This window comes from Phascolarctos cinereus, unplaced genomic scaffold, assembly GCF_003287225.1.
Source record: "Phascolarctos cinereus isolate Bilbo 61053 unplaced genomic scaffold, phaCin_HiC Scaffold_5;HRSCAF=322, whole genome shotgun sequence".
Taxonomy (NCBI): Eukaryota; Metazoa; Chordata; class Mammalia; order Diprotodontia; family Phascolarctidae; genus Phascolarctos; species Phascolarctos cinereus.
In genome coordinates, this window is record NW_027555958.1 from 92,253,742 (window position 1) to 92,268,930 (window position 15,189).

The 15,189-nt window shown below is 36.7% G+C and overlaps 1 protein-coding gene across 1 annotated transcript; it reads left to right on the forward strand.

Annotated features, from left to right (window-relative positions):
* The first annotated feature begins 46 nt into the window (after window positions 1-46).
* On the forward strand, window positions 47-12,053 carry SOD2 (superoxide dismutase 2). Its single transcript, XM_020986725.2, has 5 exons — window positions 47-165; window positions 1,299-1,501; window positions 6,255-6,371; window positions 8,956-9,135; window positions 11,325-12,053. Exons 1-5 carry the CDS (start codon window positions 143-145, stop codon window positions 11,468-11,470), a joined length of 669 nt encoding a protein of 222 aa, XP_020842384.1. The 5' UTR covers window positions 47-142; the 3' UTR covers window positions 11,471-12,053.
* The last annotated feature ends 3,136 nt before the right edge of the window (window positions 12,054-15,189 follow it).

Sequence of the window (15,189 nt, forward strand, 5' to 3'; positions counted from 1 at the left end):
GGGGCGGAACCGGAAGGGGCGGAAGCCGCCGACCTTGATGTTGTGATCACCGAATCTCCGGGCCGCTTTGCGCGTGGTTGCTGTTCGGTGCTCTGGGAAGCGGCGGCGGGCGCTGCCTTGGCTGCTGCTGGCGGTGGCGACCATGTTGTGCAGGGTGATGTGCAGGTGAGGGGGGATCCAGGGTCCGGGGTCGGCTCCTGCCGGCGCCCCTCTCACCGCGCCGGACTGCCAGGGACGGGGTCACCAATGGCCCAAGGGCACCCTCGGGCCCGGGGCCCAGGCAGGCAGGGAGCCCGACCCGAAAGTGGAGTCGGGTCCTGCAGTGGGTGTGGTGCTTTCCTTGCTGCCATCGCTGCCAGAGTGGGTAGCGGCCCTTTAACCCGCTTTCTGTGTTGTCTGCCATCGTTAGAATGTGAGCTTTTTGAGGGTAGGGACCGTCTGTTTATATTTGTGTCCTCGGGGTTTAGTACATTGCCTGACAATGAATGCTGCTGATTTAACGAAACATTGTGGCAAATATCTTACCTCCTCTCTTCCTCCCTTTTTCCTCCTCCTTTCTTCCTCCCCCCCTCCCTTCTTCCCTCCCCCTGACCTCCAGTCTGGAGGCCATCCGTTTTGCTGAATTAGAGTGGTGTTTGAAGATAACCTTCGCCTTTTGCTATTAGAGCTGTGTTGCTTGGCAGTAACCTTTTCCTTGTTCTAGATTTGCAGCCAGAAGAGAAGAAGAGATAAAAAAAGGACTTGTTACTGGTCCGACCGAACTTACTGGAAAATTTCCTCGTGCATTTTAAAAATAATAAATTTATGACTTTAAGACATGGTAAGTGAGACATGCTCCAGGGGCGGGGAACCTTCGGCCTTGAGGCCTTTTTATTAAGGGGATTTGTTCTGTGAAGTTTGGAGTCAGTCAAAGGGCCTCACTTGAGGAGCTAGAGGGCCACATGTAGTCTTGAGGCCGAAGGTTCCCCCTTCCTGCTAGAAGAATTCAATCGGTCAGCATTCATTTAGCACTTACTATGTGCCGGGCACTGTACTAAAATGAGAATACAAAAAAAAAGGCAAAAAAACCAGATTCCACTGTAAGAATAGCCAAGTTTGATCTTACTGCTTCTGAAACCAGTGTGAACAAGGAATAAACAATTAAATGTATAAAATTACTTGTCTTTCTCTAAGCTTAAGGGAAATTAGATATGTTGGTTATTTTCCAACCTCCTTTATAGCTGTGTGGACAAACACCACAGTTTAATGGAAAATTTTGCTTATGTAATGTAACTTTTTTAAAAAAAATATCTTTGCAGGAGACCCAGTAAGTTAGTACCAGCTTTGGGATGCTTGGGCTCCAGGCAAAAGCACGGTCTTCCTGACTTGCCTTATGATTATGGTGCATTGGAGCCTCACATCAGTGCACAGATCATGCAGTTGCATCACAGCAAACATCATGCCACTTATGTGAATAACTTGAATGCTGCAGAAGAGAAATACAAAGAGGCCTTGGAAAAGGGTATGTGAAGCCATAATTAATATTACATTAAGAAACTGACTAAATGGTAAATGTTAAAGTGAAAACATTTATTGACATATTAAAAATGCTCATATGTTCAGATAAATCACTATGATATTTTTTCCTTCAAGTGATTATACAATTGTGAAAACCTTTTTTCTAATGATATGGTCAATTCCAGAATAGGACTTTAGCTTGATATAAACCACTAAGCTGTTTTCTCAGTCCAGAAAAATTTAAGCTTGAGTTTCTGAAATCTATTCATATTAAGAATTGACTTAGGACCTGAGTTAAGCGTGGTTATTCTTTTTTTTTTTTTTGGGCAATGAGGGTTAAGTGACTTGCCTAGGGTCACACAGCTAGGAAGTGTCAAGTGTTTGGTGTGAGGCCAGATTTGAACTCAGGTCCCCCTGACTTCAGGGCTGGTGTGCTCTCCACTGCACCACCTCACTGCCTCCAAGCATGGTTATTCTTATGACATTTTGGCTAGATATTGCTGGTGTGTTTAACAATCATCTCATAATTTTTTGAAGTCTAATAAAGAACCACTTTGGTCTTTATTTATGTTGGTATTTAAGAATCACATCATCCTGTTGGAACTATTCCAGACAGCTCCAATCATGTGTAGAATGTTGAGGTGCTATTTTGTTTATCTAGCTAAGGTAGAGACAGATGTGTCCCTGTTCCTTGTACACAGTTTTACCTTGCTCATGTGGATTCCTCTCCAAAACAATCCTATTTCTGTTCTCTAAAGAGGCCTTTTTTCTGTTGAGTTTAGGTTTCTTAATCAGAAATCCATTTTTGAGCATACTAGACAGGATTCTTGTACTCCAGGGGAGTTTGTCTATAAGTACTGATTGCCCCAGTCATCTGAGAAGGTGGTTTTGGCAATTTCTAGTTCCTACCAAATACATTTGTAGGGAAGTTTTAAATGTGAGCATCAGCCTCCAGTGTTGGGAGAAGAGACCTTTTTAGTTCCTCTTTTTTGTGGGGAGAAGTGATGGCTAGCTGTCTTAAAGCATGTGATCATTACAGCCAGGATTAATTTGATACCTTCAGATTTTGTATTGCTGGGCTAACTTTACTAAAATAGAGATTAAAATTCATGTTGAAGATGTGTATTTTGTTGTATGTTGAAGTGAGCAAGCAAATTTATTTGACGTTAGTCACTAAAAAACTCTGGTCTTTAACTTAGACAAAAATTTATAATTTTTGAAAAATTATTCTTACTAGTTATTCTAACTTATGCTTTAGTAGTTTTCTGTTCGAAGTAGTAAAAAGTTCTTTTACCTCTGTGTTTATCAATGATTTGCATGTTATATTTAATGTCGGATTTTACTTAGATTGATAAGATACGTGGTTTAAAAATTAAGATATCCCATTTACGTAAGAATTTCATATTTGCCAATTTGTCTAGTTCTCATTTTTCTGAATTTGAATCCTGAACTTTTTTCCAGAGCTGAATTTTTATCTTATTAGCTGGTGGCACCTGCTGGCAAAATGTGGTATTGAAAACTAACTTTAATAGTGTAGATTCTCATTGGATTGATTACTTTTAAGAAATTGTGGAGAGGATTCTCAGTTGTGGGAGGAACTGATTTAGGGAAGAGCTGATGAAATGGTATAAGTGGAAGGGGATTCCACAATTGCAAATGTGCTGCAAAATTACTTCTCGTACTAGTGTATCTGGCTTTCATCTTAACCCTTTGCAGAGTTTTAAAAGTTCACCTGTTGAGATGTTCTCTGCGGGGAGAAAAAGTTTCAGTTTTTGAATTTAGTAAAGGAAATCACCGGGAAAATGAGCTGTGCTTTATAACCACGATTACTGGAATATAATTTTTTTAGTGTCAAAAATAACAGTCACTTAGTTTCTGGGCCTTAGTTTTCTCTGCTATAAAATGAGAAGGTTTGACTAGGTGATCTTTGAAGATCTTTCCAATTATAGATCTAGAATCTTTAAGTCACAGCCTCCCATGACCCATTGCTTTCTTCATCTGTGAGATGGGGGTTGGACTGGATAGCCTCTGAGATTTCTTCTAGCTCTCCATTTGTGATCCTATCCTCTCATGATCTTACATATTTTAGATAGAGGCATAATAATAGAAATTATGGTAGCATTGTTAAACACCTCTTATACTCATAAAACCCATCCCTATATAATAAAAATATGTAAGAAGCAGGATAGCTTCTTATATATTTTCGCGTTAATTGATGCCTTTTGTTTTTACATGTAACTGTTCCTTTAACAAAGATTTAAAAAAGAGGGGGAAATAGTTCAACAAAACTGTCACTGACCATGTCCCGTACAATATGCATTATTGTATTAATTCAGTATTCAGTATCTTAATCCTCCTCTGCAATCATGAGGGGGAGGTGCATTTTCTCTACTGTTTTCTAGGGCCAAGCTTAGTCATTATAATTATGCAACATTTAGTTGTTGTTTTTCTTTATGTTGTAGTCTTTTGAATGTTTTTTCTCTGGTTTTGCTTACTTTGCTTTGCATCAATTCACGTAAATCTTTTCATGTTTCTCTGAATTCTTCATATTCATTGTTTCTTACTTAACAGAGCTATAATGTGTCATTACAATTATGTACTACAATTTGTTTAGTCATTCTCTAGTGAATATCTACTTTATTTCCAGTTCTTTGCTGCCATGAATATTTTAGTGTATATAGGACCTTTCTATCTTTCATAGACTGCCTTTATTTATTTATTTATTTATTTTAGTGGCCGCTAGACTATTACTTTTATTCTACACATTGGCCCAGCTTAAAAAAATTTTCAAAATAATGAGCTATTTAGATACCACAGTGTAATTCCAACCTTAATCACAGAATGTTGACTGATGAAAAAAACAAATAAACAAAGACCATGATGCTCACTTTTATTTTGGCATAAGGTCTTTCATGTTTTTCTTAAACAATAAACTTGTTTGTCCCAGAATCATCAAGGAAATAAGGTGTTACACATAAAATAATTTTTAAGTACCAAAACTAGTTTTATTTTGATGGAAATTACATACTGCCCTATCCTTTTAAAGCAGAGTGAAACAACATAATTTGACCTATTTGAATTATAACTATCAATTGTTTTACTGTGCTGCATGTAATATAGTAATTCCTTCAGAGGCTATGGAGGGAGTTGTCCCTCCTTTATGGTGCATAGACACCTTTTAAAATGGCCTGTGATATCACTTTCAAGGGCTGTGATTTCATTGGTGTGTGAAACTCTTGGTGAGGAAGGTCCTTTGACAAATGCAGATCAACATCCTTGCAACTTAGCACTTTAGAATAAATGTTGCCTGGAGAAATGAGAGGTTTAAGTGACTGTACAACATCATATAGCCAATATATGTAACAGGTGGGACACGTATGATTTATATTTTTCAAAATTGAACTTAATGATTGAGAATATTGCATATGCTTTGGGAGAATTGGAATTTTTAAAAAAATTACAAAATAGAGACCAAAAGAAGGAAAAACATTGGCTCAAATCTTTTTTTGTTGTTCAGGTGTGTGTATGTGTGCGCACGCGCAATCACATGCATATGTATACATTTCAGTTTTGTGTTAAAATTAAATGTTTTATTAAAAACTTAACATTAAGCATAAATATAACCAAATTTGTTTAGTAACTATTTACATTTGTTAGTTTCAGCCCATACACTGTAAGTTTTTTTGTTCTTTCCCCGTATTACCATTAAAATTTCTTGTCTATTCATTCTCATTCACTTTTCCTCTTATGTGATTATAATTGTGTATCCTTCATTCTTCCAGTTCTGATTATTTTCCACTTCGCATTGTTTCCAACAGGTCTTTCCAGATTTCTTTGTATTTTCCATACTTGTTAGTCTTATTTGCATTATGGTATTCTAATAATTCTTTTTTTGGGTCCAGACTTATTATTTAATTGATCTAGGGAATTTCTGTTTGGGAAACTCCTTCCACTGATGCAGATCAGCAATCTCTTTCTACCTTTGTCTTGGCAAGTTGAGGGTGTGCTGAGAGAGATTGTATGCTTTGACTAAGGCGTTAACAGTGTTGAACCCAGGTCTTTTTGACTCCAGGGCTGGCCCTTTGTCCATGATGTTACACTGCCTTTACAGTTCCACTGTGTTAATGTATTATTATTTAACTACCCCTCTTTTGTTTTATTTTTCTATTGATTCTAAGTTTTTTGCAGTTATTTAAAATGTTGCCATGAAAATCTTTAATCCTATTGCTTTTTTATTTGTTTTTGCTAACGCTTTCTGGGTATAAACCCACCAATGAAATTTTTGGTTTAAGGGTATGACAGTTTTTGTAATTTTTACTGTCTAGTCTAGATTGAATTTCAGAGATTTTTGACATGGGAGCGTTTTGCAATGAATAGTATTTGTAGCCTTTTAACCCCTAAAATTGTTTGTTGGAAATTTCCTTAAAATTTGTATTATACCATTTGTCTTTTGTTTGATTTTGTGTGTCAAGCTTGATCTCTGTAGCAGAAGTGTAAATTTTTTGAGGATAAGGATGGTGAGACAGTGTGTCTCCTTCATAGTGCCCAGCAGAGTGTTTCTATTGAATTCAAAGTCTGTGTTATGAGGAAACTTTTTTTCTTCACATCCCTATAATCTTTACATGTAATATGGAATCATAGGCATTTTTAGAATCGTAAAACTAATAATTCAGTCCTTTCATTTTCTAGATAGAAGATTCTGAGATATAGAATTAGAGTTTTGAGAAATTGATTTTTGTTTGCACTTCACTTTTCAGGTGATGTTACTGCCCAGGTGTCTCTCCAGCCTGCACTGCGGTTCAATGGTGGTGGTCATATCAATCACACTATTTTCTGGACAAACCTGAGCCCAAATGGTGGGGGAGAACCCAAAGGTCTGTGGTGGTATGATATTAACCACATTTTAGTCAAGAGAGTAGTAATGTTTTTATTAGTGAGAAGTTACATTAGATTTTTCACTAATCGTTCATGGTCACTCTCTTGCATGTGGTTACTTGGTACTAGAAACACAAAACTGCTTTTTGAAAAAAAATTTTCACAATAACAAAGACATGAAGGGAAGTCTTTCTAGGTAGTTAAATATTTGGTGAATTTAGGTAATAATGTAGACCAGTTTATCTTTGAATGAGGAAAAGCATTTTATTATTTCCCAATATAAGGCAATCAAACTGTTCCTAGTTTACTTTTTTTGTTTTTTTGCTAGGTAATAGGGTTAAGTGACTTGCCCAGGGTCACACAGTGAGTAAGTGTCAAGTGTCTGAGGCAGGATTTGAACTCAGGCCTTCCTGACTCCAAGGCCAGTGCTCTATCCACTGTGCCACCTACCTGCCCCTTAAACATACTTTTGCTTATGGAAAGGGAACATGTAGAAGTTTATTACCTGGGAAAAATGTGTCTTGAGTGATTAAAAGTTTAATTATGTTAGCAAGTCTTGCCTTTAAACTGGGTTTGAAAATGCTTTATTTATTTATTTATAAGGTGATTGTCTAATATTTGAAATTCTAAACTGAAGTAACCATCAATAAAAGCAGTCCAACGTTAGGTATTGTTAACAAAATAATAAATTCCAAATATTTGTTAAAAGATATATATTAACTTGAATAAAATAACAAACATCCTATTTACTTGTAAACTACGTTTTTGTCTTCTATGTAATTTTTCAGCTTTTGTTGCTGCTTTATCATCATTTCAATGTTTTGCACTCACTGAGACTGATAATAGGTTGTTGTTGATATAATTAACTTTCTTTTTTACTCTTATTCTTCATGAGCCTGTGGACCACTAGGAGATTCTTTAAGCAAAAATAATTAATTATCTCCTTCAATTGAAGAAAGATGTTCAACGCAAATGTAGTCTTTGTTGAGGTGTAGATGCTAGGGGTGCTGGGACCCTGAAATCATGACACGTGGGTCTTGCCTGGATGAATTCCACCCAAGTCTTCTTTCAGCCAAAGACAAGGTTTATTAGAGATGAACCATACAGGTCAGATTGTTAAGGAATCTGAACATTTGTGACACTTGTCCTTACAAGTGGGCCTGAGAAAGTCTCAGCCTTTTAACTGGAGGTCAGGATGGATCTTATATACAGCCAAGTAATTTGGGAGTGGGGGGAGGATCTTGAAGCCGGTGTGGGGGAAGAGTCCCAGGAGAATCTGTTGAGAGTGTCTGGCAGGTTGAATGGGGTCTTCTGGGAATAGACAGTGGAGGGCTAGGCTTTATTAGGGTAAGCAAGGAACTGGAACATAGGGCTTAGAAGATAAAGAAGATGTTGAATGGGGTCTGGATAAGATCAGGGATGGGAAATATAATTAGGGTATCAGAGAACCAGAGATAGGGCCCAGGGATAAGGAAGAGCCTCCTTTGATTCTTCAAATACTTTTCCTTTGTTTTTACATTGAAGTTCTTAATTTTTTTAGAGGAACATTTTATTCTTGAAAATTAGACAGTGGAGTGGCATTCTTTGAGCGTCTGTTCCTTCTCTTCTATGTTGAAGAATAGCTTGAACTTTGAGCATAATTAATAGTTCCTTGGCTTTTGTAGGACAACTGCAAAATTGTCCCCATTTCCCATGAGTTGAGAATCTCATTGCCTTTATTTTACTGGCTAATCCTCATTATTTTGTTTAGTCTTGTGAATGGCCAGAACAGTGAGCACATCCACATGCAAACTTAGGTCCAGAAATGCATAAGACATTCTGAAGCCAAATAAAAATGGATTGGGTGTATCACCTGTGTGGTGGATGAAAGAGAAAATGATGGAGGAAACAAAGGTTTCAGCTTCCAAGCATATCGATTTATTAGGCAAGGCATGCCAGTTGTCCAACAGGTCGACTAGTCGCCTTCCTCCGCTTTGGCACTGGACCTTGAATACAGGAAGAAACAGACTTTTATGCATTAAAAACAGTCAAATGAGGCCAATTAAAAGAAAACAATCAGGATACAAAATTAGGTAGTCTGATTTCTAACTAGAGGAAAGATTAGGGACTTTCCAAATTTAGATGGGGAGAATGAATAGGTGCAGTTACCTGAATTCAGAAAAAGAGGTATCCCACTCCCCCACAATGTCAGTGTACAATCAAAGAAGCAGGGAAACGATAACTGATTATTCAGTACAGGACCACTTTTTGGATAAGACACATAGATTGCTTGAGATGTACAATTGCTAGAAAACTCCTTGCGTCAGTCTAAACATTTGACTGGCTTTCTGGTTAGCATAAAACCAAGGTCCTTAGTTAATATAGGCCCAGCATTCTATATACTTTGCCACCTAGCTGCTACTATATTACTTCACTTTTAAATACTGTTGACTACATAGTACTTCAAATGGTAATATAGGCTAACCATGTGTATTGTATGTAATGGGTGTGGATCAGGGGATATTTCGTAACAGTATAATAAAAGATACTGTACTTAATCAGAATGGCAGTGCTTATTGTGGTTCCATTTTTTTTTTCTAATAGGGGAATTGCTGGAAGCCATCAAACGTGATTTTGGTTCTTTTGAAAAATTTAAGGAGAAGTTGACTGCTGTGTCAGTTGGTGTTCAAGGTTCAGGTTGGGGTTGGCTTGGCTTCAGTAAGGAGCAAGGACGATTGCAGATCGCTGCTTGTTCTAATCAGGATCCTTTGCAAGGAACAACAGGTTAGAGATCTGGATGAAAAGGGATTAAACATAACAGTCAGAAGAGGTGGTGATTGTCAAGAAATTAATAGAGAAATATCAGCAGTGTGTTATGTAGCCTTACATATGAAAATGTCACCTAGAGTGATTAATATGGAAAGTATTTCTGAGAGCAGCCTTTTTGAAATTTTTTTTTTAATTTGAAAACTCTTAAGGCTATAATTTTAAAAAGTACAATTTTATAGATAGAGCAAACCTGGCAATAGAACGAACATCTTAGATTTTAGTATATAAAAAGATGTTTGCATTTCATTTAACAAAGCCCTTTATTTCATAATAAGATGATATCTGTGAAGTGCTTTGCAAACTATTAATACTACTAGGTAGATGGACCCTGGTCTGAGTATATAATTTCATGTCTTAAAAGCCATTACTGAAGCTCTAGGATAATTTCAGATCATTGAGAATGAAATGCAATATTTGGCTTTTGGCTAGGACACATCTATAATCAAATCAGTGATATTGACATTACAAGAGGCATTGACATTGAGGATAAAGCTTGGAAGTCAGGAAGACCTGGGTTCAGATTTTGCTTCTGCACTTAGCAGTGTGACTCTGGACAAGTCACATAACCTTCATGTACTTTAGGTGCCAATCTTCATGCTGACAATCACAGATCCTTTTCATCATAGAGCCTAGTAGCAGTCTTCCAGGTGCTAGTACTGGAGGAAATGGACCATTGGTCTAACCTAGTGATATGTATGTTCTTATAGAAAACATATGTAATTTATACATATCATGAATCTCCTTCTTAACATACTTAAGCTATATTTTTATGAAATGTTTGCTTTTTTCCCCTTGGGCCCATTTCATTTCCTTTGTTAAGATATAGTTTCCACTAATGTCTGAGACATATGTGATTTGTTTGCTGTGAAATTAGCCCTGGGGATCAGATAAAGGTTCCTATGCAGCTGTTGAGTCTTCATTATCTGCTTTACAGATGTGTGGGCTCTGTTAAAGCAAACCCATAAACAGAAGTGTGTGTGTATAGTGTTAATAATAGATTACATTCATATAAAGCTTTATGGTTAAACAATGTTTTATACATTTCCTTTGATTTTCATAATGTCAGATGAAGTGGCACAAGTATTATGATCCCCATTTTACAGATGGAGTAATTGAGGCTCAGAAAGGTTACTTGCTGGTGTGTCTTAATAATAAATGATGTTTATTCTTAGTCTTTTGATTCCAAGTTCAGGGCTCACTTTGCCTTATCACACTGTTTCCATATGTGTTGAACAACTTTAAAGATGCTTACATTAAAACTGAGGAAGTCAGAATTAGCCCCTGGAGGATTTTCTCTATTTGCCTACAAAGAAAGATGTCTTATCCATGCTTCCAATGTCCTTTTTTTTTTTTAAATTTAAAAAAATTTTTAATTTATTTATATTTTTGGTTAGGCTATTGGGGTTAAGTGACTTGCCCAGGGTCACACAGCTAGTAAGTGTCAAGTGTTTGGTCTGAGGTCGGATTTGAACTTAGGTCCGCCTGATTTCAGGGCCAGTGCTCTATCCACTGTGCCAACCTAGCTGCCCCTACAGTGTGCTTTTGAAAATGGTTAAAACAAGCTCTACTTAATGATTTCCTCTCAGTGAACACTTCCTGATTATTCATCACAGTTTTCACAGTCCTTAGTGTAGTCCATCTGCAAGGATTAATAAGTGCTTTACTATGAGCCAGGTATGGTGCTGAGTGCTGAAAATACAAATGCAAATAAAAAGAGAGTCTCTGCCCTCCAGGAACTTCTCCAGGGGAGAAGGGAACAAAAAAACGCCTGCAGGGCTTGGTAGAGGAAGTCTGGAGTACAGCCTAGAGAGGGTGAGACTAACCCTTCCTGGGTGCTCTCCTTAACTCCAGGTTCTGGGACAAACCATCCAGTGAGAGGGAAAGGCTGCAGGCTGAATTCTTCCTATGTGGGAATCCCTAGATTGAAGTGAGGCTTCAGGATAAAGGTTTAAATGAACATTTGCAATTACAGGATTTGTTTTTAAGAAGGTCTTTCATTTGCATATTTAACAGAAATATTAGCAAAAAATAGTTTGAAGTGTAATTTGTATGAAGCAGGGAAGGTGGGAAGTCAAAAGGGAAAAATCTGGAAATAGAGACTTTCTGCATTTATCAATGTTTACTTTTTTCTTTTCTTTCTATAGGTCTTATTCCTCTACTGGGAATTGATGTGTGGGAACATGCTTATTACCTTCAGTATAAAAATGTTAGACCTGATTATCTAAAAGCAATATGGAATGTAATTAATTGGGAGAATGTAACTGAAAGATACTTGGCCTGTAAAAAGTAAAGTGTTGGTACACTCATTGTTTAAATGTTTGCTCTTGTTGAAGCTATTTTTGTAGCGTGTGGCACCATAATTTGTTACTGAGTTCTACGGAACTCTCATATCACCTATTAAAATATGGGCACTTCAGGAAATTGTTTAATGCCGTGAAAGATTTCTTATTTTTAAATTTTTTTTGTTTCGTGCAATGTGCATAATAACTTTAGGGATTGAGTGCGGGTCTTATGAATGTTCCAGGTAGCCTAGGTGTTTAATGAGCTTGACTGTTGTCATGATTAAAAAAACAACAGCAACACAAATAAGCACAGTCCAGCTATTTCATTTCCTTTCTTATGATAATTGCTTCTAGGGAGGTCTTTAATCCTGTGGTATAGTAACTATAATACAATCAATTATTTGCCTTGATTATCTAACAGTGAAATTCATTTAAGAAAGTGACCTAGAGTGAAGGAAGGGCAGGAGGGAGAGAGAAATTGAAACTCAGAATTTTAAAAAATGCGTATTAAAAATTTTACGGTAATTTGGAAATGTTTAATGAATAAATGAAATGTATTTAAAAAATAAAAAAAGTTCTACCAAAAACTGATTCCTTTTTGTATATGATTTTTAAAAGCAACTTTTTTTTTTAACATAGCAGAAACTATCCAGACTTCTGTTGTAGGAAAAGCCTTCTTGAAGTACAGGTTTGAATACTATTCTCTCAGACAGGTTATGTCACAGTCATCCTCACTTCCCCCTAGATTGACATTTCCGTTGTAACAAGATAAGGTGTTAGACACAGAGACTTTGATAAAGTATACAAAATTCTGTCTCCTGCCTCTGCCATGAGGGAAGGAGTTAGGATGCATTCTGCTCTGAGGTTGCCATTGGTTTTTCTATTCCTCAGAGTTCAGCTTCCTGTTAGTGATCTGTTCATTTTTTTCTGTTGGCAAAGATGACATGATTTTAATGTCATAATGTTAGGAGAATCCTTTTTCTACAAACACCTTAGCAATACATGGTCTATATCACCATTGCTTCTGACTGAGTTAATGGCAGGGCCTGTATTCAAGGTCTGTGAGTGATCCTGTACCTTTTTTTTCTTTTTCTACACTAATGAGAATCAGATAGCTCTCCTTTTGTCTTCTGTTACTTTAGAGTCAATGGGGAGAATAAAGTAACAGATTTAATTATTAATTACTGAAATGTTTTTCAGTGCAACTATTTTCCTTTTTAAAAAAATCAATTTAAAGTAATAGGTTTAAATCTCTGGTCATGTTACAGAAGTGTTGGAAGATTTTACAAGAATATTGATGCCTGGGGTTGTGTGTGAATTTTAAAACATTGCTTTCTTTTAATGACTAGGCCTCTGGAAATCACAGATACTTTGAAATAGACACTGCAGTAAACTTCTGGCTTCCAGGGAGCTCTGACATAAGTCACATGAATACAGCTTGCCTTTATTTACACCATGCTGAGTGAGACCAAATTAAGAAAGTCATGGAAGAGTGGTCCTTTTTGACAAATGGTCACTTGAATACAGGTGGCATCTAAAGAAGAGATAGTCTTTATTTATGGTGAGGCAGTTGGGGTTCAGTGACTTGTCCAGGGTCACACAGCTAGTAAGTGTCAAGTGTCTGGTCTGAGATAGGATTTGAACTCAGGTCCATCCTGACTCTAGGGCGTGTGGTCTGTCCACTGCACCACCTAATGGCTCCCTAGAGATAGTCTTGAGATAGTATCCAATTGGCTTAAAATAAGATTTGAATGGTTAGTACCTTAGTATACTTACAATCTCACAATTTAGAATAGGACTGGTTAGTAGTGAGTTGATAACTTAGATTTTAAATGGAATGTGAATCCCAAGATTTGGTTATCCTGTTGTTGCACATTTCAGTAGATTTAACTTCTTGGTGGGAGGTTATTTCAAGGTATTGGTTTGGCACTTCATAAGTTAACCTTTTCTGGTTGCTGACAAAGCCTTAGTAACCCTGAGCACAGTTAATATCCATCTCTTCCTGTTGCTGCCAGGGTGATAACTTTGTTCCTCATTTTGAGGTGTGATTGGTTCTAGTGTATGCTCTATAGCATCTTGAAATCAGTTTTTTGAAAACTGTCTGTTGGATGAGTATTTTTTTGTCATAGGTGTGATATTTTTTGACAATAGAAGAATCTATCAACCACAAAATCTTTTTCTTTTAAAAACTTTAAAAACAAATGGTCTTGTTTTTGTGTTTTTAACAGTTTTACTGAATATTGAGAAAGTAAATGCAAGTGGTGGGAAGGTTGAAATTTTAGTTTATAGTAACTTATCCAACCTGAGCAAACCATGTTTCCATGCTCAGGTTTGTAGCAAAATCAGTTTCAAATAATTAAAAATTTTTGCATATTTCATAGTAATTATAGAAATATGCAAATTACAGAAAAGTATAGAGAAATTATATAATTTAAATACTTTAATTTTGATAAGTGTTTATGAAGCTTATTTTATTAGACTGATTTTAAAATGCTAGGATTTGATCATCCTAGTAAAGGTATGGGTTGTCTCTCCCTCTCCACTCCCTCACCCATGCAAAATATACGTGGCATTCATTTTTGTAAACCAAATTGTTTTGTACCACTTTGTCATTTTCAGGAGATGTGATTTTAATTCTGGCTCTGCCACTCAGAGACAGTGGACAAAAAACAACCTCTTTAGGCTTATGTTTTCTCATGTCTTAAGATGGGGGGGGTAGGGTTGGACTAGATCTCTGTTCTGGTTATAACATTCTGGTTCTATGATTATTTCATCAATTAATTGGCTGGGATTCTTGTGAATTGACATTGATAATGATAATTTTTAAGGGCCCCAAGTCACTTTTATTACTATTTTTTTGGCAAGGCAATTGGGATTAAGTGACTTGCTCAGGATCACACAGCTTGTGAGTGTCATATATCTGAGGCTGGATTTGAACTCCCAAGTCATTTTTAAAGACTTTTAAAAACTGACACTTTTAAATTTAGGGATCCTTAGCCGATGGATATCGGATTGTCAGTAGATCTTAAAAGTAAAGCCATATTCCTCTTTCTGAGGCTCATGGTCATTTCAAGAAGTTTCTGTGGCATAAATCCCTTTTAGCAACTTGTCCCTTTGTCAGTGATCTTGAAAGTTCTGGGGAATCAGCTGCTCGTCAGAAGTTCTTCCTGCTTTGGCCATTGATTTCCACAAACGTACGTTAAATGTGTGTGCAGAGTTTTATGCTAGATGGAGACTTTTATTATTATTATTTTTAAAGATACTGTGTTTTTGGCCTCATTACACTCACAATCTGGAATAGATTATGACCCACAAATCCCTATGTGAAGGGCAAACAGAAAACCAAGTGTTTTGTTGTGTCTGAAGAAGGCTAGAAGGATTGTAATTAGCAGGCCTAAAAGTCTGCCAATATTCATCTTTTTTATTTACTCATCCAAATGAGAATAATCCCATGGCTTGAGAATAGAAGTGTCAAAGGTTAAATTTAAAACACTTGCTTTCTGGAAGTTTGCATTTTCTTGGCCCTACAGTCTCAAGTTCATCGATAAAAAAGGGTGTGTGGTTGATGGGCAGCTTTGTTCTTCATTTCAACTTTCAGATTCTTATCATCATGTACTTAATTTAAGGAGGAACATTCCTGGGCAGGGTTCAGGGGGAAAGATTCACTTAGTTCTTCTTAGGTTGAAATATTTAAAGAAAATGTGGTCTGGCAGAAAAAGTGATTGAC